Here is a 21,809-nt window from a genome sequence, read left to right as displayed (position 1 = left end):
CGCAATTAAATCACCCCGAGACTACCTTCGATGCCCTAATTTATCGATTAGGCTTCGACTCATCATTCGTCGCCATTTTATCAAATTTTCAGGGTACTGGTCAGACAGTGACGATCGTCGTACAGTACAAGCCGGAGGATTACAACAGATTCGAAACCAAGATCCATGATCTGAAACAACAAATTTCTCAGCAGAATATGATGACAGGTACCCTGATGAGGACCTCGCAGAAAAAATCACTCTACGTTAGGTATTTTCATTTATCAATTGACTACGCTGTTTAACGACTTGCGAATTGCGTCAAACAGTTTATACCCGACCTAAGTGTGCGAATCTACTTTTTTCTCAGCATTTTCAAACTATTTTCCTATTTTGCTTGAAATCAGTGAAATCAGAGTAACTAATCATCGTACGCTGTAAGCTTGGACATCAAGTTATTACAGAATAATCGGATCCACGGTATAGATTAAAAGTTGGGAAAAAAGAAGAAACCATTTGAAAAATAATAACGAACACTAATTAAACAACGTTCCAACTATGTGACAAACGTGAGTCTGAACAAATTCGAATACCGCAATCTGAGATATCAACAATTTGGGTCAAGGTTGCACGATTAGAATATTTAAAATTATTCATTTCTATTGCTCAGCAAACGGTTCTCCCTCTTTTCCTAACTTTCAATTCAAATTGTGGATCCCATTCTTCCTTGAAGGAAAAATCTTGAACTGGAATTTCCGAACCAGCTGAGGAGCACCAAGCACCACGCGTGCGCCTTCTTCTCAACTGCATTGAAACCTGTATTATTACCGCAGAACGTTACGCTTAATACGATAATTGGGAATTCTTTTACAGAGCACTTTTCGACTACGATCCGAACAAAGACGACGGTCTGCCAAGTCGCGGTCTGGCTTTTCGCTACGGTGAAATTCTCCACGTAACTAATGCGAGCGACGACGAATGGTGGCAGGCCAGGAGGGTCACCCCTCAGGGCGAAGAAGAGGGACTCGGTATTATCCCATCTCGTAGACGTTGGGAGAGGAAGCAGCGAGCGAGGGATCGATCCGTCAAGTTCCAGGGCCACATGCCTGTCATATTGGACAAGGTTGTTTGAAGAGCCTTTCGATCCGTGCTTGTAACCAAATTGACTGTTATCCCTGCATCGACGTATTTTTTATACCCACATAGGATCGCGTACCTTTAATCGCCACGACTAATTAATTGCGATATGTTTCTGTTCTCAGCAATCCACCTTAGATAGGAAAAAGAAAAACTTTTCGTTCAGCAGGAAATTCCCGTTCATGAAAAGCAAAGATGACAAGTCTGAAGACGGTTCGGACCAGGAACGTAAGTATCATTTATACTGCGCCGATTTCTTATTTATTATCATTCTGATTTTCACGCATTTATATTAATTAATGTCGCATTTACATTGTCGTTCACGCATGTTGTCGGTAAGCATGTCTCTCAAGTATAAATCCCCACGACTTTATTCACTCGGTACTAGGTATCATTATACATACCTATAATACGTGTATATGTCAGCCAAGATTTGCATTTTTGTCATCCCTGGATCTTGTTTGATAATCGTATGCATTGTACGACATTACTACGTTACACGTACACGAAATATACGAAAACTATAACTAATGTGTGTGGTTTTAATCGCTCGAACGATTTTCTGCCTTCCACCCTCATTTTTACGTCAAAAATAACTGATGCAACAGAGTACATAATCACAGTCGGAAAATTGATTGTACGTAATCAGTTGAATTATTGATAATTGAATAAGTTATTGGCAGAAAATGAGCGCGATTCCTTGCAGCTTTCAATATATGATACAGTATTATGCTAATCAGCGCAAGGCTATATATTATAATAGAAACATTTTTGGTAGATCAGTTTCTCAGTCTACTCAACATTATCAATTTAATTATCTCTTTCATCTTCTTCGATGTAGTTTTATCGCGCATTTCTTTCAACGATCCATTCTCGCACTCCAGATAAAATTCTCCGAAATCTAAAAGTCTTCCCAGACAGCGGAAATTATCCAATCAAATTGATGTGTTTTAAATTCATACTTTTTACGGGCACCCTGAAATAAAAAGCAATAAATTTAATTACCTTAGTAAATTAATGCAGTTCAAAACATTTGTAGAAATTGGCTTGATGGTGAACATAGAACAAAAAAATTATTAATCCTGGTATTCTTACTGTAAAAGCGAATTTCCGTGAACCTGTAAATCACATTGTATCCACGTCTTCAGGCGAAAGCTGAATTATATCAAAATTCCTTCACTCATACATTGCCTACGATATGTTTGTATTTTTTCATTCTTCACTAACACACATCTACACCAATTATATCCTCATAATGAAACTTTGACGGATTTTAATTCAATTTGAATTAATTTAGTAAAAGGAGCCAGACCTGTTGCTGCTGAAAAATTATTAATTTCACCCAGCACGAACTGATTTCTTTCATAAGAAGATAATAGTATCTGTGATCCTCGCGATCAACGAAGGGTTATAATTGTTCATAACATTAATTTGCGCAGGTCTCCCTCTTACAAGCAGAAAATTAATATTCCCGAATGTGCTTTTGTGTTTTTACCATGTGATACGTGACATATGTGTTTTGTTTTTGCCTGCTTGTGTAGGGTCACCCACAACACCTGAGAATGAAACCGATGCTATGCGTAAGTATTTGTATATGTACGACAAACATATCAAAATTAGATTTAATTTTAATTTTATTTCCTCCCCATGTATTTTTGTACTTAATGTTCTTATATGATGTTTCGACTGTCATGCTATCTGTTTTATTGTTGCAACGCTGTAAATCAATGTTTCTTCGTCGTATTACTTTTCTTCCTTCTCTCGATGACTTTTCGTCAAAAACAAATTGATGATCATATTGCAGTAGTATTAAGAAATTACAATTCCATTAAAGGTTTGCGAAAAGTAACAAGGAAAGTTTAAATAAAATTTTGTCAATAATTTTTTACGTCCGTCGACAGCCTTTGCATTAAACGCTTTTGTCACTTACATCCGGTAGAGTTAAGGAATTCTTGTACGAAATACATAATTCAGAAATGCAAAAGTCAGTAATGAATCTTGTAATTAATGAGAGATCCTCCAACGAATGGATCGTTCATTCAAAGTGAATTTAAACTTCTCAATGCCTACGCAGTAGTTCTCTTTTTTTCGTTGATTTCAGAAACCAAGTCATTTCCCTTAAATGGTTCAGTGTACAGATCATATCAATGCTTCATACATATAATTCGAGCTTGCAGATTGACTCTTAACGTTACGTTATAAACAGCTTTTCTGCAACTTGTAACCATTGTCATATTATTATGTTCTAGCATTCATGCTGTGCTACACCCAGGACGACACTAACACTGAAGGTAATCATTATTCTCTCGTCACTATTGCGTATTAACAAATTCACAATGTCGTATACTTTATAATCATTCCTATAATATCAAATCATTATTAATTAATTATTATGCAGGTATGAGCTTGACAATTTGCCGCGTATATTTCTTTACCGTAGGCTATTATTTAGCTTTGCATAGTTCTGAAATTCATGTCTTTCCGTATCGCCGTTCTGTCTTATACTTTTGCTATCTCATAGATGATAATTACAACTCGTTGCCCGGACTTTTGAATTTCATGGATTTCATAATACTGAAACGTGCTGCGAACAGGGGTTTAATTTTTTATCATCACGAGCATCATCAATCATCACGCTGTAATCATAGAAATCTTTCTCGTTTATTCATTTAAGATTTATCTTCCGCCACAGGAAGTAAAGAAATTTTGTATCGTGTTGAACTACCCTATATGGAAGAACTGACATTAGTTTATCTGGAAAAGGACGGTGATGAAAATGTTGAGGAGCTTAGTAAGTGCAACGTGTGAAAAAGAGTGAACAATGACCATAAAAATGAACTAACATGTTTATATACGTATACATTAGACCAGTTCAAAAAAATCGACCATTTTTTTTTTTTCAAAACCCGCAGTACAATATCTTCCTAGTCATGAAAAAGAAGCCTGTGAAAACGGGAGCTCTTAATATTAATATTGAAAGGTCGCTCATCGTGAATTTCTATTTTACATTTGAATAACGTGGGAAAAAATTTTTTTTAACTTTGGAATTTTATAACTCATTTTTGAATGAGCATATCGGGATGAGCGATACATATTTTTAAAGGAAATTGAACGCTCTAAATAAAATGTCTCCTATGTTTTTTTCGTAAGTTGACTCCTCTAATAGTTATTCAAGTTTAAAATTCAACATGTAATCAATTTAACTTTTTTTTCATAATTCATCTTAAATATTTTATAATTTTTTTAAAACAGAGATGCGCCGCGGTATCAACTTACTTTTTCGATACTGTTGCTCAATTATTGTTCTGGTAATCGTAAGAAAATCGTAAATTTTATATACTGAAAATAATCGTGTTAAACTTGAAGCTCTTAACTATACAATTTAGAAATTGTAAAATAATTTTTTTCAAAGATAAATTTTATTATTGTATCATAATTTAAGAAAAAAACGTTAAATTAATTACATGTTGAATTTTAAACTCGAATAACTATTAGAGGAGTGAACTTACGTAAAAAACATAAGAGACATTTTATTTAGAGCGTTCAATTTCCTTTAAAAATGTGTATCGCTCATCCCGATATGCTCATTCAAAAATGAGTTACAAAATTCCAAAGTTAAAAAAATTTTTTTCCCCATGTTATTCAAATGTAAAATAGAAATTTACGATGAGCGACCTTTCAATATTAATATTAAGAGCTCCCATTTTCACAGGCTTCTTTTTTCATGACTAGGAAGATATTTCACTGCGGGTTTTGAAAAACAAAAAATGGTCGATTTTTTTGAACTGGTCTAGTATACACCAAGTGTTGGAATTAATTCGTAGCATTTTACAAATCTGTTTTCATGAAAAAAACGCTACCAATGCATTCCAACACCTAATACTACGTATTCGTAAAGTTTTGTTGACTGCAAATTTGTTTCAAATTTTTCTCTCCCACGCGTTACAATCCACATAATTTTGCAAACAACCAATTCGATTTGTTGAGTACCTGTACGCAATTTTTTTTTCCATAATTATCACCTACGATGATCTAACGTGCCTGCATTATTTTTGCCTTGCAACTAACAAACTCTCGCCATTAACTGTATAGCTTCCTTTTACCTCATCGAAACCACAACTTATTTATGAGCTCGCGATATGACGCGCATATCATGTGTATTACACTGCAAATTCTAGTGCTTTTCTAAGAATATTTGATCGATATATTCATAACTGAAACTTTTTTTGAAAAAAATATAAATTCTCAGCAAGATTCATCTTTCATGTCAAAGAATGTATATTAATATGAAATCCGAAATTGTTCTACTCAACTCCTCAGTAATGTAATCATTTTACAGTTTCAATTTGTCAGATACTCTTAATCCCAATTTCCTACTAACAAAACTTTACCCGTTGATGAAATGTGATCCAAATTTTGAGGAATGCTTGTAGCGATAAATATTCAAGCTCATAGTTCAAGATTTATTGTTCTTTTTACAGGCAGCGAAGAAACTATTTTATCTTACGAAGCTGTACAACAGCTCGCTATCCAGTACACCAGACCTGTCATCATTCTTGGGCCACTCAAGGATCGCATCAACGACGATCTAATTTCTGAGTTCCCAGACAAGTTCGGCAGCTGCGTACCACGTAAGTTGACTATGATATTCGCAATTGCCTTTTATATTGAATTTTATACCGTAATTAAAGAGACCAAAACTATTTTCAATTTTAAATTGGCTAACACAATTAGTGATCAATATTGCTTCTTAAATTTCTTTGTAGACACAACGAGGAGTAAAAGGGAGTACGAAGTTGACGGTCGAGATTATCACTTTGTGGGATCGCGAGAACAGATGGAAAGGGATATTCAGAACCACCTTTTCATCGAGGCTGGACAGTACAACGACAACCTTTACGGCACGTCTGTTGCATCTGTTAGAGAAGTTGCAGAAAAGGTAATTTGCTTGATTAATTTAATTTATCTGACCTGGTGTCGTTCACTCATGGACATTTTAAACTTAATTTTCTACATTGCCTGAAGATTTCTCTCTATTCCTCGTTATCCGTTGAATTTTAGTGACCCGCTGATTGTAACCGATTTTTTGTTTCTTCGGGGTAGGTCAGTAATGGACTTGAAATTATTTCTTCATTTTGACGTTACAGGGCAAGCACTGTATTCTTGACGTCAGCGGCAATGCTATCAAGAGGTTACAAGTTGCACAGCTCTATCCTATCGCTATTTTCATCAAACCAAAATCCATAGAATCAGTGATGTAAGTGCAAATCGCTTTTCGCTTTCTTTCTATGTACAGATACTATTTATTTTCTCGTTACTCGCGGATTCACAAATTCTCGTTAATTATCTACAGGGAGATGAATAAAAGAATGACAGAGGAACAGGCAAAGAAGACGTATGAACGTGCTCTAAAGATGGAGCAAGAATTCGGTGAATACTTTACCGGTAAGAAAGTTTTTATAATGATTTTAATCATATGAAAATTCGTGTTACTGTAAACCAAAATATTTGTTCTTAAAATTGAATAGGAAGTGTGTCGCAGCTAATTGAATGATCTTCTTATTTGCCTCGATTCTATCAAATTTTGACAACGATTACACCTTATGTCTTAATTTACCTTTCAGCTGTGGTACAAGGCGACACGCCGGAAGATATTTACTTGAAGGTAAAGGAAGTGATCAGCGAACAGTCAGGCCCAAGCATCTGGGTGCCAAGTCGAGATCAGCAACTGTGACGACCTGCCCCCAACCCCCACCCCCAGCCACATCCCAATTCCAATCCTAATGCCTGGACCTTACCTCCCCGGCATAACGATTAAATATACATTACTGAATAAATTAAATAATCCTCTAACGCCTTCTCCCCACCTATGTAGCACAATGTCCTAGTTAAGGCGCGTCGAAGCTGATCGCTTCAGTATAGTCTCGAATTGCCACAAGGAATTTAACAAAACAAAAAATAATATTCAGTCTCCTCTCAAATTTGTTAATAATAGTAATAATAATATTAATAATAATAATAATAATGATAATGATAATAATATTGTGTGAATATTAGGATGGTAGGCAATGACTCATAATCCAAGTATATTGTTAAAACAAATGATTTATATAATAGAGTATGATTATAATGAAGAAACAAGCGTCTTGCTTAGTTATATAGATGAGAATTAAGAGTTCGACGTTGTTCCCGTTAAAGAAGAAAAAAAAAATACCTAATACTGATATTTCGTTGCACGTGTTGTTTGCATGAAAACGCGAGTGCGATAAAATTTATATCAATTCGTGAACAGAGTCGAATAAGAAGTTGAAAGGAAGAAGAATAATAAGTATTTTATTTTTGTAAGATAGAAATTTCTCCATTAATGAATTCAATTGACAAACTGGATCACAACTAGGTTTATAAATAATTTTATATTTAGCGTTGTGATCGATTTGATCAATTAATTACACGTTGCTCGCAGATACAATTAGTTCGAGCTTAATTGATAATTATACCTTTTAAAGAACGACAGCGTCTCATAAGTGTGATTACTGATTAGAGACTCTTTTGGTCAGCTGCATATTCTCTTTTCATTTATTTTATTTCATTTCATTCTAATCAGGCTCTATCACACAGAATTTAAAAAAAGACACTCTGTGGAATTAATTAACAAAGATGAGAATTTTAATTATTACCTACTTATAAACTGCTTTTATTCATTGACTGTAAGATGTTACTATATTATGAGTTGTCACGAATAAAAATTATCTATAAATTGTAAAATATATACTACTTAAAACCATATAACTATTGACTTTGTGAATTCATAACGTCGAATCAAACACGGACAATAAAGTCTCGAATATATTTGCGAATCATCAATGAAATTTATATGGTTTTAGTGGAATCGGCTACGGGATAAAAATTCTCAATAACAAAAATTTTTGCCTTCAATCACTGACTCTTATAGCTTATTGGTTATACACGAGTAAAGTAGTGCTGTATTTTTTAATGTACTTAATTGCGTAGCGTAATAAAAAGAAAAATATGTTACAAAATTTGTCGATTAAAAGGTAATCGCTACGAGTATTAAACACTGGAGGACACGAGATACCAAATTGCTATCTGATCTATCTCCCTTATTCCTACTCCGTTACGTGAACTCTGAATTGCAAACTGAAAGCGCGTCGAAACGTATAGATATAAGAGGTATTATACATAATAGGTAGAGTGTGATACGGTGAGAGTGCAGATTGTTGTAGACAGCGATGTAGTAACTCAAGAGAAAAAAAAATGCGCAATTCTCACGATCTATTAAACTTAACCTCACAGGACAAATCTCTAGAGCTAGGATAACGATATATAATGTTTTGTACAGCTAGATAACTAAGCCAGTAATGGGTTACGTGCAACATTATATAAGAATAACTATTGTAATTTAAATACTACTAAATTATTATTATTATTATATAGTAGGTATATTACTGTAAATACCTATACATTGAGATGAATTCGAGAAATGCAGAAAGTAAAACGAAGAGAAGGAAAGAATAATTTGAGACCTTAGGCCTCCACTACATATTTCAATGTCTGTTTACGACGTACGCAGACTGTCACTAAAAGTCAAAAACGTCATCTTGCTGGCGCCAGTCCGCGTAATTCATGAATGGGCTGTATACTTACGTTACCCAAACGGTGTTGATATTTAAATTAATTGTAAAGAAGATACATGGATTTTTAGTAGGAGCATTAAGAAGAAAAAAAAGTTAATAGAGATGTTATTAGAACGAAGAAAAATTAAAAAAAAAATTAAATAAATTGTTTGCAAAGTTCACTATAATTTGTAACATAAATTTAATAATTGTAATGAATAAGGTTTTCATTTATATCAGTGGTTACGCGGTATTGTACCTATGTATACATGCCTATTATAGCCAAACTGAAAATTTCATTTAGATTTGATGTAAAGTACGCTGATTATATTCGCATGTACCCAGTTGCCTTTTACTGTGAAAATGATAGTTTCAATTTAAAATACCACTTACTTTCAATGTTCTTGCATAGTTTTCGACAATTGAATTGGTAAAGATTCTTTTTTCCTGACATTTTCTATTTATCGATCGAGAAGCATTTGGATACTACCCGATTGGACATGGAATAAAATGGAAAGTTGTATTTGCGGCAGCCCGATTCGACACCGAAAATTAAACGTAACTTGCGGAGGCCCGACAGAAAGTTTTGTGGTTTCATATAGCGACGAAATAAGATAATTCAGAAAAAATCGAGCAACAAATCACGTATGAAAAGTTTAAATTCGGTCATTGTTATACCCTTTCGGAAATTATTATTAATAATCGAATTCCGTCCTTATCAGAAATCATGAGACGCATTAGGTAAGAAACACGCTGCCAGTGTCTGTTGCTTTCAGAGGGTTAAAATACACACAAAGAAAATCAGGCCTCTTGCAAGTTCTGTTGACGTTTGGTGTGGTCCAATATTAACTTTGGTTTATTCGGTGTCCAACCAAGTGTTGGCCTATCGGGATTCACCATTTTTGTCGTTAAAGATTAAAAAAAAAACTTCTGAAATGTATGCAGTGTAGAGTTTTAAATTCTTATTTTCAGATACACTTGCATTACCATCACCATAATAACGATGATTAAACTTAAGAGGCCCGGGACTCACCGAACGTTGACGTCAAAGAGAGATATGTCTCAATATAACGAAGATATAATCGTATAAGATGAATACTATTACACCTATTATACATCTCTATAGTCTATTTAATAACATTACTTATTGAATTATCAATCTCATGTTCACCTTGTTTCGTCGTTTTTAAATAGTTAATAAACGTTTTACCAATTTTAAGAACGTCCTCTCGTAATTACACCTGTCATGCGGATGATTTTCTAGCTGGACATGTAATACTTTCGTTCATTTCTTACAAGTTTCCGTTCATTCAGCCAATTTACTAATAGAAACTCACTGTCCAGGTACGAATAAGCAAGATTACAAAACGAGAAATAAAGAGAGTTGCGAGATTAGTGACGCATAATCATTGCCTGCAAAATTATATATTTTGGCACTAATCTCTACAATGAAGTTTCAACACATTAATTTTGAAAGCAGCAAGTATTTTATTAATAAGTTACAATTTATCGTTTGCCTCCTACACGAGGAGCAGCCTTTTGCTGAACCTTGGTTGCTTTCTGTTTAGGCGCAGCCTTTGCTTTGGGGGGTGCCGCAGCCTTCTTTGTCGCCTTGGCAGCCTTCTTTTGCTCTTTCGCAACTCTAAAAGTGAAGATTTAATCATTAGTGCCTAGTCAAATTATTAATGATACCGAAGTAATATGGAAACTAACTCAATATCTTCAATATCCATGTTGAGTAACAATGTGAATTTTGTGCGGACCCGCAAAGCCAGACAGAGTAACCATACCATACTATTCTGGGTGAAGCAGCCCGTGCTAACATTTATTTAAGACATTCTGAAATCCAGCCCGACATGTAGAATCAAGCTGGAGGAACAGCTGTCTACGTTTATTGATGAAGTAATTCAAAGTTTTTCATTTATTAATTCACAGGGTGTTAAAATAATTTTAACACACAATATTTCAGCACTTTTTCAAACGCAAGAAGTCTTCAAAAGTTTATTGAGGCATGATTCAGCACTTGTATTCGTTTTCACAACATAGCATCACTAATTTCTTCCAAACTTTAATTTCTCTGAAAACAGCTTTGACTGTTGACATGAAAAGTTAAATTGTTGTCGATATTTCACATACAATGAAATAGTACATTACAAGAGAATGATTTAGTATGTAGCTTTGATTAGAATTAGATCATTCTTTAGTCGTCTGATGAAACTTTAATGGTTGCAGTGGATAAATGTATTTTCTATACGATTATGAAACCAACGATATAACCTCCAACTGGAGGTGTTGGAACAATAATGTTCAATCAATTTTGTAAGAAGAGAAATGAATTTTAGAAAACTCACTTGATAGCCTGTTCGCGTTGAGCTTTTCTGATCTCTGGTTTCATGTTACGCTTGGCCAAAATATCCGTTAAAGAAGCACCAACAATGGCACGTTGGAATTTCTGAGTGCGCCGTGTCCTCTTCTTGGCCTGTTCTTCTTCTTGACCCTTCTTGTGCTTGCGTCTGATAATTATTCAGGTATATGAATGACTATTTTTCAGGAGTAGTATAAAATACGTCTTACAGTTCTTTGACCAAAGAAACAGATTGCTTGACAAAGGCAAGCGAGAAATTTGTCTGTGCCCAACGTACAGGCAGAATAAAATTTGAGTCGCTGTGTTCACCGCATTCTTCATGATATAAGCTTACAGTTAATGTTAATAATTCATAACAAAGTGAAATCTACAAACGGAATTGTGTAAACAAAATTTTGAAGTGCTGACAGCTCTCAATGAGTCTAGAAATATAATTCTTCCGAACAGCAATGAATTTAAACAAGTAGTTGTTTTCATACCTGTAAAGAACGGTCCAAGTAACTTTTCTGGGATTACGCCTCATGAGATGAGCAGCCTCACATTTCGAGTTGAGAAAAGTGAACGTCTGAAAAGAGATGAAAGCACGAATATGAATTTGAGGTTAAGGTTGACTAAAATTTCTGAAGAGTAAATGGCAATAAATTTTGAACTCGAACACTGCGGAAGAAACGGCACAATGTCGAATATTTTTCTAGGCATCGCTGCATGAAATTTAACAAATACACTGTTATAGTACAACAGCAAGCATACCTTTCCATCAACTTTGACCATGGTTTTGCCATGGCCAGGGTAGATTTTGTACCCACTGTAAGCACAGAGTCCGATCCTGAAACGATCATAAAATAATTAGAAAACGAGTCCTCATTAATCACGTTACTGGATTTAACAAACATGATTCGACACGATTGGCGATTAATGGGTTGATATCTAACACACGGGCATAATATCTCACTTACTTCATTTTGGAAAAACGGGAAACGGAAGAGAGTGTGGTTTGTAGGTTCGAAAACGTTCCGCAATGTTACGAACGCTACAACAGAACGGCTGCGTTCAGAGTCGCATTGCCAGTGGTGCCGACTCTATAAATGGGGATATAAGGTTCGTTGTCACTGGCGTAGCCTCGACAAATGATAATTTCTTTCGTCGTAAGAAAGTATGCAATATCCGCAGCGAGCATACAGCACCACGTAGCTTTGCTACGTTGGATTGTCTATCGGACATATATATTTGATTTGAGAACCACTTTGAGCATTTGAAATGTCACACATCAGGGAAACACCACGCCACTCATGCAACAAGAAAAAGGACGAAAAAACTGAAATTGATACGCAATGTAACCCCGCCAATTTGTTTGGAATGATCTCGCGAAATTACGTCAAGATAGTGCATCAAAGGATTGATTTCGGCATTTTTCAGAATCGCGAAAAGTTTGACTGAAAATCCTTATTATTTTTAACAAGAAATCTTTCGTCTCAAACTCGATGTGTATGATGATTTTTGGACTAACTGAACCCTCAGGTGTGCGGAATAAAGGTCTGGAACAGCAATCGACCAGAGGTTGAGGAACTACAAAGAAAAATACCCTGAAAGGTGTTTATTTATTGTAATACAGGTTTCATAAAATACAAACAATACACTATTACACATGATGACTCAAATTCCACAGTAGCCGTGTTTCACCAATACACGGGCCGTTATATACTCAAGCTAAACTTTATAGTTATAATAAGAACCATCTCATGAGGTATTCTCGACATTTAACTTCAGACAATGTATCCTGTAAACCTATTTCGAGAACACAGGTTTTCGTTTTTTGGTTGTAACTTTGGACGCGCCGATCGGAGCGTATTGGAACTGCGCCTTATCGATTGCTCTCGCAAAATCACGTCCGAATAGTGCATGAAAGAATTTATTCCAGCACTTTTCCGAATCGCAAAAATTTCCGCCAAAAATGCAAAGGGGTTAGCCTTACTTTTTCTTCATTTTTTGAGCGGAAAATTTTTTGTTTCGCATTCGATTCAAATGACCCGTACCTGATTTATTGGACCCTCAGGAACTCAGAAAACGCAGCGAAAACAGCGTAGTGATTTAAAGACCTAGAAAGGTGATAGGGAGAGAAAGAACGACGCTTCTTAACACTTCAAGTGTATTTTAACACACATTTGAAAGATACGAGCGAAATTTTTCATCATCCAACTGTCGCAGAACGGCAGCGTTATTAGCCGACCCGTTCACTGAAGAATACATCTTCAGTCAACGGCTGACGATCGAAGGGCCTGGCCGCTTGGGTCTGGAATCGGCAGGAGAGATAAAGTGTGTATTTCTTGTATGGAATGTGAAAGCTAAAATCATTATACATCATACATCATGCATCATACATCGTACATCATACATCATCATACATAGTATCAAAGTTCGAAACCAGAGTTCGGATGTCGGATGTCCAGAAAGTGACGTCACCAATTCAAAATCAGCTAGTCGAATTCCTCAGTCGGGAAACAACCGCGCAGTAGAGCGGACGGATGAGAGTCGCGCTCCGCAAATTTCGAGTACCGGGTTCTCAACCTCTCGGATCCCGCGCTTCGGGTCCGCTACGTATTTCGAGTACCGGGTTCTCAACCTCCCGGATCTACAATAAATTATTTCAATTCGTTTTTCGCGCAAGCCGAAATTCAGTAGCTGTCAGTCCGCTAATAAAATTTCTCGACTTCCGCGATAAGCGCTCCGTGGTTCCTGTTCACGTTTACAATAAATTATTTCAATTCGTTTTTCGCGCAACCCCAAATTCTGTAGCTGTCGGTCCGCTAATAAAATTTCTCGACTTCCACGATAAGCGCTCCGTGGTTCCTGGTTCACGTTTACAATAAATTATTTCAATTCGTTTTTCGCGCAACCCCAAATTCGGTAGCTGTCAGTCCGCTGATAAAATTTCTCGACTTCCAGGATAAGCGCTCCGTGGTTCCTCGTTCATGTTTACAATAAATTATTTCAATTCGTTTTTCGCGCAAGCCCAAATTCGGTAGCTGTCAGTCCGCTAATAAAATTTCTCGACTTCCGAAATAAGCGCTCCGTGGTTCCTGGTTCATGTTTACAATAAATTATTTCAATTCGTTTTTCGCGCAACCCCAAATTCTGTGGCTGTCGGTCCGCTAATAAAATTTCTCGACTTCCACGATAAGCGCTCCGTGGTTCCTGGTTCACGTTTACAATAAATTATTTCAATTCGTTTTTCGCGCAACCCCAAATTCGGTAGCTGTCAGTCCGCTGATAAAATTTCTCGACTTCCAGGATAAGCGCTCCGTGGTTCCTCGTTCATGTTTACAATAAATTATTTCAATTCGTTTTTCGCGCAACCCCAAATTCGGTAGCTGTCAGTCCGCTGATAAAATTTCTCGACTTCCAGGATAAGCGCTCCGTGGTTCCTGGTTCACGTTTACAATAAATTATTTCAATTCGTTTTTCGCGCAACCCCAAATTCTGTGGCTGTCAGTCCGCTAATAAAATTTCTCGACTTCCAGGATAAGCGCTCCGTGGTTCCTGGTTCACGTTTACAATAAATTATTTCAATTCGTTTTTCGCGCAAGCCCAAATTCGGTAGCTGTCAGTCCGCTAATAAAATTTCTCGACTTCCGAAATAAGCGCTCCGTGGTTCCTGGTTCATGTTTACAATAAATTATTTCAATTCGTTTTTCGCGCAACCCCAAATTCTGTGGCTGTCGGTCCGCTAATAAAATTTCTCGACTTCCACGATAAGCGCTCCGTGGTTCCTGGTTCACGTTTACAATAAATTATTTCAATTCGTTTTTCGCGCAACCCCAAATTCGGTAGCTGTCGGTCCGCTAATAAAATTTCTCGACTTCCACGATAAGCGCTCCGTGGTTCCTGGTTCACGTTTACAATAAATTATTTCAATTCGTTTTTCGCGCAAGCCGAAATTCAGTAGCTGTCAGTCCGCTAATAAAATTTCTCGACTTCCACGATAAGCGCTCCGTGGTTCCTCGTTCACGTTTACAATAAATTATTTCAATTCGTTTTTCGCGCAACCCCAAATTCTGTGGCTGTCAGTCCGCTAATAAAATTTCTCGACTTCCACGATAAGCGCTCCGTGGTTCCTGGTTCACGTTTACAATAAATTATTTCAATTCGTTTTTCGCGCAACCCCAAATTCGGTAGCTGTCGGTCCGCTAATAAAATTTCTCGACTTACACGATAAGCGCTCCGTGGTTCCTCGTTCACGTTTACAATAAATTATTTCAATTCGTTTTTCGCGCAACCCCAAATTCTGTGGCTGTCGGTCCGCTAATAAAATTTCTCGACTTCCACGATAAGCGCTCCGTGGTTCCTCGTTCACGTTTACAATAAATTATTTCAATTCGTTTTTCGCGCAAGCCGAAATTCAGTAGCTGTCAGTCCGCTAATAAAATTTCTCGACTTCCAGGATAAGCGCTCCGTGGTTCCTGGTTCATGTTTACAATAAATTATTTCAATTCGTTTTTCGCGCAAGCCCAAATTCAAGAGCTGTCAGTACGCTAATAAAATTTCTATAACTTCATAATCTTCTCATAATCTTTCTGGTAGATTATATCGATAAAAAAATTATATCAAACCTTACACATTATTTTTGATTCGTTCTCACGCTGACAATATTTATTAGTATTCGGGGTATAACTCGAGGTGGTTGAAGGTGGTCGGAGGTGGACGAGGAGGAGGACGAGGAGGAGGACGAGGAGGACGAGGATTCGTGCTGGGTGAGTAAAACACTTTTATAATATTTGATGGCAATTATAATTATATTTCATCTGAAATATTACAAACTTGTCACGCTTACAATAAATTATTTCAATTCATTTTTCGTGCAAGCACATATTCAGTAGCAATGAATAATCTTATACAATTTATTATATTATTAAATAATTAATTAATATTCTTATAATATTTAATGGCAATTGTAATTATATTTCATCTGAAATATTACAAACTTGTCACGTTTCCAATAAATTATTTCAATTCATTTTTCGTGCAAGCACATATTCAGTAGCAATGAATAATCTTATACAATTTATTACATTATTAAATAATTAATTAATATTCTTATAATATTTAATGGCAATTGTAATTATATTTCATCTGAAATATTACAAACTTGTCACGTTTACAATAAATTATTTCAATTCATCTTTCGTGCAAGTACATATTCAGTAGCTACGAATAATCTTGTACAATTTATTATGTTATTAATTAATTGATTAAATACATTAATCCTTACACAATATTTTCGATGTCTTCCTATACTAAAAATATTCATTACTATTCCAGGTATTACCCAAGGTGGTCGGAGGTGGACGAGGAGGAGGACGAGCTGGACGAGGAGGAGGACCAGGTGGACGAGGAGGAGGACGAGGTGGACGAGGAGGCGGCGGGGTGGGTCGTGGGAGAGGACCTCTCCTCTCCTCAGAGGAGAGGAGGGGGAGGGGGCAGGGAAGGGGGAGAGGTGGGCGGGGAGGGGGAAGGGACGGGATGGGAAGGGGAGGGGGCAGGGAAGGGGGAGAGGTGGGCGGGGAGGGGGAAGGGAAGGGGAGGGGGAAGGGAAGGGAAGGGGACGGGAGGGTGGCGGGAAGGGGGTGGGCGGGCGGGCGGGCGGGAGGGAGGGAGGGAGGGAGGGAGGGAGGGAGGGAGGGAGGGAGGGAGGGAGGGAGGGAGGGCGGGAGGGCGGGAGGGCGGGAGGGAGGGAGGGAGGGAGGGAGGGCGGGAGGGAGGGAGGGAGGGAGGGAGAGAGTGGAGGACGGATGTCGATACGAGCCTGTTAGATTTAATAGAGCAGTACACGCCCCCCCCCCCCCCCCCCCCTCCCGGGCCCACCCGCCCGCCCGCCCGCCCGCCCGCCCTCCCTCCCTCCCTCCCTCGCGCCCTCCCACCCTCCCTCCCGCCCGCCCGCCCACCCCCCTCCCGTCCCCTTCCCTTCCCTTCCCCCTCCCCTTCCCTTCCCGTCCCTTCCCCCTCCCCGCCCACCTCTCCCCCTTCCCTGCCCCCTCCCCTTCCCTTCCCGTCCCTTCCCCCTCCCCGCCCACCTCTCCCCCTTCCCTGCCCCTCCCCCTCCTCTCCTCTGAGGAGAGGAGAGGTCCTCTCCCACGACCCACCCTGCCTCCTCCTCGTCCACCTCGTCCTCCTCCTCGTCCACCTGGTCCTCCTCCTCGTCCAGCTCGTCCTCCTCCTCGTCCACCTCCGACCACCTTGGGTAATACCTGAAATAGTAATGAATATTTTTAGTATAGGAAGACATCGAAAATATTGTGTAAGGATTGATGTATTTAATCAATTAATTAATAACATAATAAATTGTACAAGATTATTCATAGCTACTGAATATGTACTTGCACGAAAGATGAATTGAAATAATTTATTGTAAACGTGACAAGTTTGTAATATTTCAGATGAAATATAATTACAATTGCCATTAAATATTATAAGAATAATAATTAATTAATTAATAATATAATAAATTGTATAAGAGTATTCATAGCTACTGAATATGTGCTTGCACGAAAAATGAATTGAAATAATTTATTGTAAACTTGACAAGTTTGTAATATTTCAGATGAAATATAATTATAATTGCCATCAAATATTATAAAAGTGTTTTACTCACCCAGCACAAATCCTCGTCCTCCTCGTCCTCCTCCTCGTCCACCTCCGACCACCTTCAACCACCTCGAGTTATACCCCGAATACTAATAAATATTTTCAGCGTGAGAACAAGTCAAAAATAATGTGTAAGGTTTGATATAATTTTATTATCGATATAATCTACCGGAAAGATTATGAGAAGATGATAAAGTTATAGAAATTTTATTAGCGTATTGACAGCTATTGAATTTGGGCTTGCGCGAAAAACGAATTGAAATAATTTATTGTAAACGTGAACCAGGAACCACGGAGCGCTTATCGTGGAAGTCGAGAAATTTTATTAGCGGACTGACAGCTACTGAATTTCGGCTTGCGCGAAAAACGAATTGAAATAATTTATTGTAAACGTGAACCAGGAACCACGGAGCGCTTATCGTGGAAGTCGAGAAATTTTATTAGCGGACCGACAGCTACAGAATTTGGGGTTGCGCGAAAAACGAATTGAAATAATTTATTGTAAACGTGAACCAGGAACCACGGAGCGCTTATCGTGGAAGTCGAGAAATTTTATTAGCGGACTGACAGCTACTGAATTTCGGCTTGCGCGAAAAACGAATTGAAATAATTTATTGTAAACGTGAACCAGGAACCACGGAGCGCTTATCGTGGAAGTCGAGAAATTTTATTAGCGGACCGACAGCTACAGAATTTGGGGTTGCGCGAAAAACGAATTGAAATAATTTATTGTAAACATGAACGAGGAACCACGGAGCGCTTATCCTGGAAGTCGAGAAATTTTATTAGCGGACCGACAGCTACAGAATTTGGGGTTGCGCGAAAAACGAATTGAAATAATTTATTGTAAACGTGAACCAGGAACCACGGAGCGCTTATCGTGGAAGTCGAGAAATTTTATTAGCGGACTGACAGCTACTGAATTTCGGCTTGCGCGAAAAACGAATTAAAATAATTTATTGTAAACGTGAACCAGGAACCACGGAGCGCTTATCGTGGAAGTCGAGAAATTTTATTAGCGGACCGACAGCTACAGAATTTGGGGTTGCGCGAAAAACGAATTGAAATAATTTATTGTAAACATGAACGAGGAACCACGGAGCGCTTATCCTGGAAGTCGAGAAATTTTATTAGCGGACCGACAGCTACAGAATTTGGGGTTGCGCGAAAAACGAATTGAAATAATTTATTGTAAACGTGAACCAGGAACCACGGAGCGCTTATCGTGGAAGTCGAGAAATTTTATTAGCGGACCGACAGCTACAGAATTTGGGGTTGCGCGAAAAACGAATTGAAATAATTTATTGTAAACATGAACGAGGAACCACGGAGCGCTTATCCTGGAAGTCGAGAAATTTCATTAGCGGACCGACAGCTACAGAATTTGGGGTTGCGCGAAAAACGAATTGAAATAATTTATTGTAAACGTGAACAGGAACCACGGAGCGCTTATCGTGGAAGTCGAGAAATTTTATTAGCGGACTGACAGCTACTGAATTTCGGCTTGCGCGAAAAACGAATTGAAATAATTTATTGTAAACGTGAACAGGAACCACGGAGCGCTTATCGTGGAAGTCGAGAAATTTTATTAGCGGACTGACAGCTACTGAATTTCGGCTTGCGCGAAAAACGAATTGAAATAATTTATTGTAGATCCGGGAGGTTGAGAACCCGGTACTCGAAATACGTAGCGGACCCGAAGCGCGGGATCCGAGAGGTTGAGAACCCGGTACTCGAAATTTGCGGAGCGCGACTCTCATCCGTCCGCTCTACTGCGCGGTTGTTTCCCGACTGAGGAATTCGACTAGCTGATTTTGAATTGGTGACGTCACTTTCTGGACATCCGACATCCGAACTCTGGTTTCGAACTTTGATACTATGTATGATGATGTATGATGTACGATGTATGATGTATGATGTATGATGATATGATATGATGTATAATGATTTTAGCTTTCACATTTCATACATGAAATACACACTTTATCTCTCCTGCCGATTCCAGACTCAAGCGGCCAGGCCCTTCGATCGTCAGCCGTTGACTGAAGATGTATTCTTCAGTGAACGGGTCGGCTAATAACGCTGCCCTTCTGCGACAGTTGGATGATGAAAAATTTCGCTCGTATCTTTCAAATGTGTGTTAAAATACACTCGAAGTGTTAAGAAGCGTCGTTCTTTCTCTCCCTATCACCTTTCTAGGTCTTTAAATCACTACGCAGCGTTAAATACTGTCTCATGTACGGAGCATCCATTTCATCTCGTTCAGAATTAGCGCATCCGTTATGTATTGCAGTTACTCTGAATTTTTTTCCATCCGAATACTTTTCGAAAAACAATTCCGCTTCTCCACCCAACGCAGATGCTTCACTTGCGACCAGCTAAAACAGCGTTTCGATTCTATGCCTATGAAAAATCAAGATCGAGAGAGCAAATGAAAAGTTGTTGGAATAATTGTGAAGACTAATGTTATGGAATACATTGAGCGCGCGTCGAATAGAATCCCATTTCGAAATGAATAATTCTTCTCTTTTCATATCACAGCTAATCTAGTAATGTAGGTAAATAGGATGGTTGGAGGTGTTCGCAAATGGTAGGACATTTCAAAAGTTAAAGTCAACGATGATCCCGTGCATCAATTTTATCGTTACAGATTTTCTTTTTCCATGAGGCATAGAGTATTCAACAACGATAATGCAGTCCTTAAAATTCATCATTCATCTCTGTCTGGAAAGCTAATTCGCAAGGCGTGGTGTTCTATTCTATTTGCATTATTAGAAAAATACCCGTACTCCACATGCACTGTTTCTAATCTTTTGCTACATTTGGTTTAATCCCCATGCTTCCACAGCACGAATAGTCGGAAATGTTTTTGATTATCCATAATAAAATAAAAGAAGTAACAAAGCTTAAATTTATTGTGAAAGCTCTAATGAATACATCAAACTGCGGTCGAATCAATTCATTTATTATTTGCACATGACCTCTGGATATTTGATAAATTATTCCTCAATACATTGAAACATACGTATTTATAATGAAATATCATGCAATGGGCTGTGTAAACTATAAACTATAATTTTTATCGAATAGCTGCTTTTACATCAACAGGGCTTTGAGACTCAGTTCCGTTCGCCCTCCTCCTCGTCCACCTCCGAGCACCTCCAACAATCGCCAACCACCTCGAACAACCACCGATAACCACCTCGGGTTGTACCTGGAACAGCAATAAATATTTTCAGTATAAGAAAACATCGAAAACATTACGTAAGGATTCATATAATCACAGGTTTTGTTTTTTGGCTGTAACTTTCGATGCGTTGATCGCAGCGTATTGGGACTGCGCCCAATCGATTTCTCTCGCAAAATTACGTCGGAATAGTGCCTGAAAGAATTGATTCCAGCACTTTTGAAAATCGCGAAAATTTTCGCCAAAAATACAAAGGGGTTAACCTTCCTTTTTTTTGGACCAAAAAATTTTTCGTCTCAGAATTGATTCGTATGACTCTTTCCAGACCAATTGGACCCCAAGGAACTCAGAAAACGCAGCAAAAGGAGCGTGGGATCAACGGGAGAGAAGATACGAGGAAAAAAAAACATGCTGAAAAATGTCGAAAATTCAGGTTTTCGTTTTTTGGCTGTAACTTTCGATGCGTTGATCGCAGCGTATTGGGACTGCGCCCAATCGATTTCTCTCGCAAAATTACGTCGGAATAGCGCCACAATTAATTCGTTTCAGCACTTTTCGAAATCGCAAAAATTTTCGCCGAAAATGCGAAGGGGTTAGCCATACTTTTTCTTCATTTTTTGACCGAAAATTTCTGGTTTCAGGTTCGATTTGTATGTCCCTCTCCTCACTAATTGGACCTCCATGAACTCAGAAAATGCACCATCAAAAGCGCGGCGCTTTCAACTGACGTTAAGAAATTACGATTGAAACACCAGCAGCAGACAAATGACTAAAGATGTTTTTTGTTCTCTTGCTGTAACACAGCATTCGCTGCTGGCACTATATTCAGGTTGCAGGTAATCGATTTTACGCGCAAAGTTACGTCGAA

At 38.0% G+C, this 21,809-nt stretch overlaps 2 protein-coding genes across 15 annotated transcripts in view; one reads left to right on the top strand and one right to left on the bottom strand.

The window, feature by feature from the left end:
- The window catches only part of LOC124177144 (disks large 1 tumor suppressor protein), a 301,091-nt gene extending 291,119 nt beyond the window's left edge, over window positions 1-9,972 (top strand). For 7 of the 14 annotated variants that reach the window (XM_046559275.1, XM_046559205.1, XM_046559224.1 and 4 more), the window contains 11 exons: window positions 93-250; window positions 853-1,102; window positions 1,242-1,344; window positions 2,658-2,696; window positions 3,366-3,407; window positions 3,791-3,907; window positions 5,598-5,747; window positions 5,883-6,055; window positions 6,264-6,373; window positions 6,470-6,561; window positions 6,741-9,972. In XM_046559275.1, the coding sequence (XP_046415231.1) occupies window positions 93-250; window positions 853-1,102; window positions 1,242-1,344; window positions 2,658-2,696; window positions 3,366-3,407; window positions 3,791-3,907; window positions 5,598-5,747; window positions 5,883-6,055; window positions 6,264-6,373; window positions 6,470-6,561; window positions 6,741-6,850 (1,344 nt within the window). In that variant the 3' untranslated portion in view covers window positions 6,851-9,972. The remainder of the gene's footprint in view (window positions 1-92; window positions 251-852; window positions 1,103-1,241; window positions 1,345-2,657; window positions 2,697-3,365; window positions 3,408-3,790; window positions 3,908-5,597; window positions 5,748-5,882; window positions 6,056-6,263; window positions 6,374-6,469; window positions 6,562-6,740) is intronic. The other 7 variants (XM_046559215.1, XM_046559239.1, XM_046559230.1 and 4 more) reach the window with 7 other exon arrangements.
- Window positions 9,973-10,214: 242 nt separating this feature from the next.
- LOC124177313 (60S ribosomal protein L24) lies at window positions 10,215-12,156 on the bottom strand. The gene is made up of 5 exons (XM_046559526.1): window positions 12,072-12,156; window positions 11,866-11,941; window positions 11,595-11,680; window positions 11,102-11,263; window positions 10,215-10,392 (listed from the first exon to the last, which is right to left on the bottom strand). Exons 1-5 carry the CDS (start codon window positions 12,074-12,076, stop codon window positions 10,257-10,259), a joined length of 465 nt encoding a protein of 154 aa, XP_046415482.1. The 5' UTR covers window positions 12,077-12,156; the 3' UTR covers window positions 10,215-10,256.
- Window positions 12,157-21,809: the final 9,653 nt, after the last annotated feature.

Source organism: Neodiprion fabricii, chromosome 1 (genome assembly GCF_021155785.1).
Source record: "Neodiprion fabricii isolate iyNeoFabr1 chromosome 1, iyNeoFabr1.1, whole genome shotgun sequence".
In the NCBI taxonomy this organism is placed as follows: Eukaryota; Metazoa; Arthropoda; class Insecta; order Hymenoptera; family Diprionidae; genus Neodiprion; species Neodiprion fabricii.
The sequence above is the reverse complement of the archived record's forward strand: the minus strand, read 5'-3'. Positions and strand labels throughout refer to the sequence as shown.

Excerpts from the sequence above, each read along its gene's own strand:
- LOC124177313 (XM_046559526.1), bottom strand. Across the intron at positions 11,681-11,865 it reads TGGTCAAAGTTGATGGAAAG|ACGTTCACTTTTCTCAACTC; the intron begins GTATGCTTGCTG and ends ATCTCTTTTCAG. Across the intron at positions 11,264-11,594 it reads ACTTGGACCGTTCTTTACAG|ACGCAAGCACAAGAAGGGTC; the intron begins GTATGAAAACAA and ends AATAATTATCAG.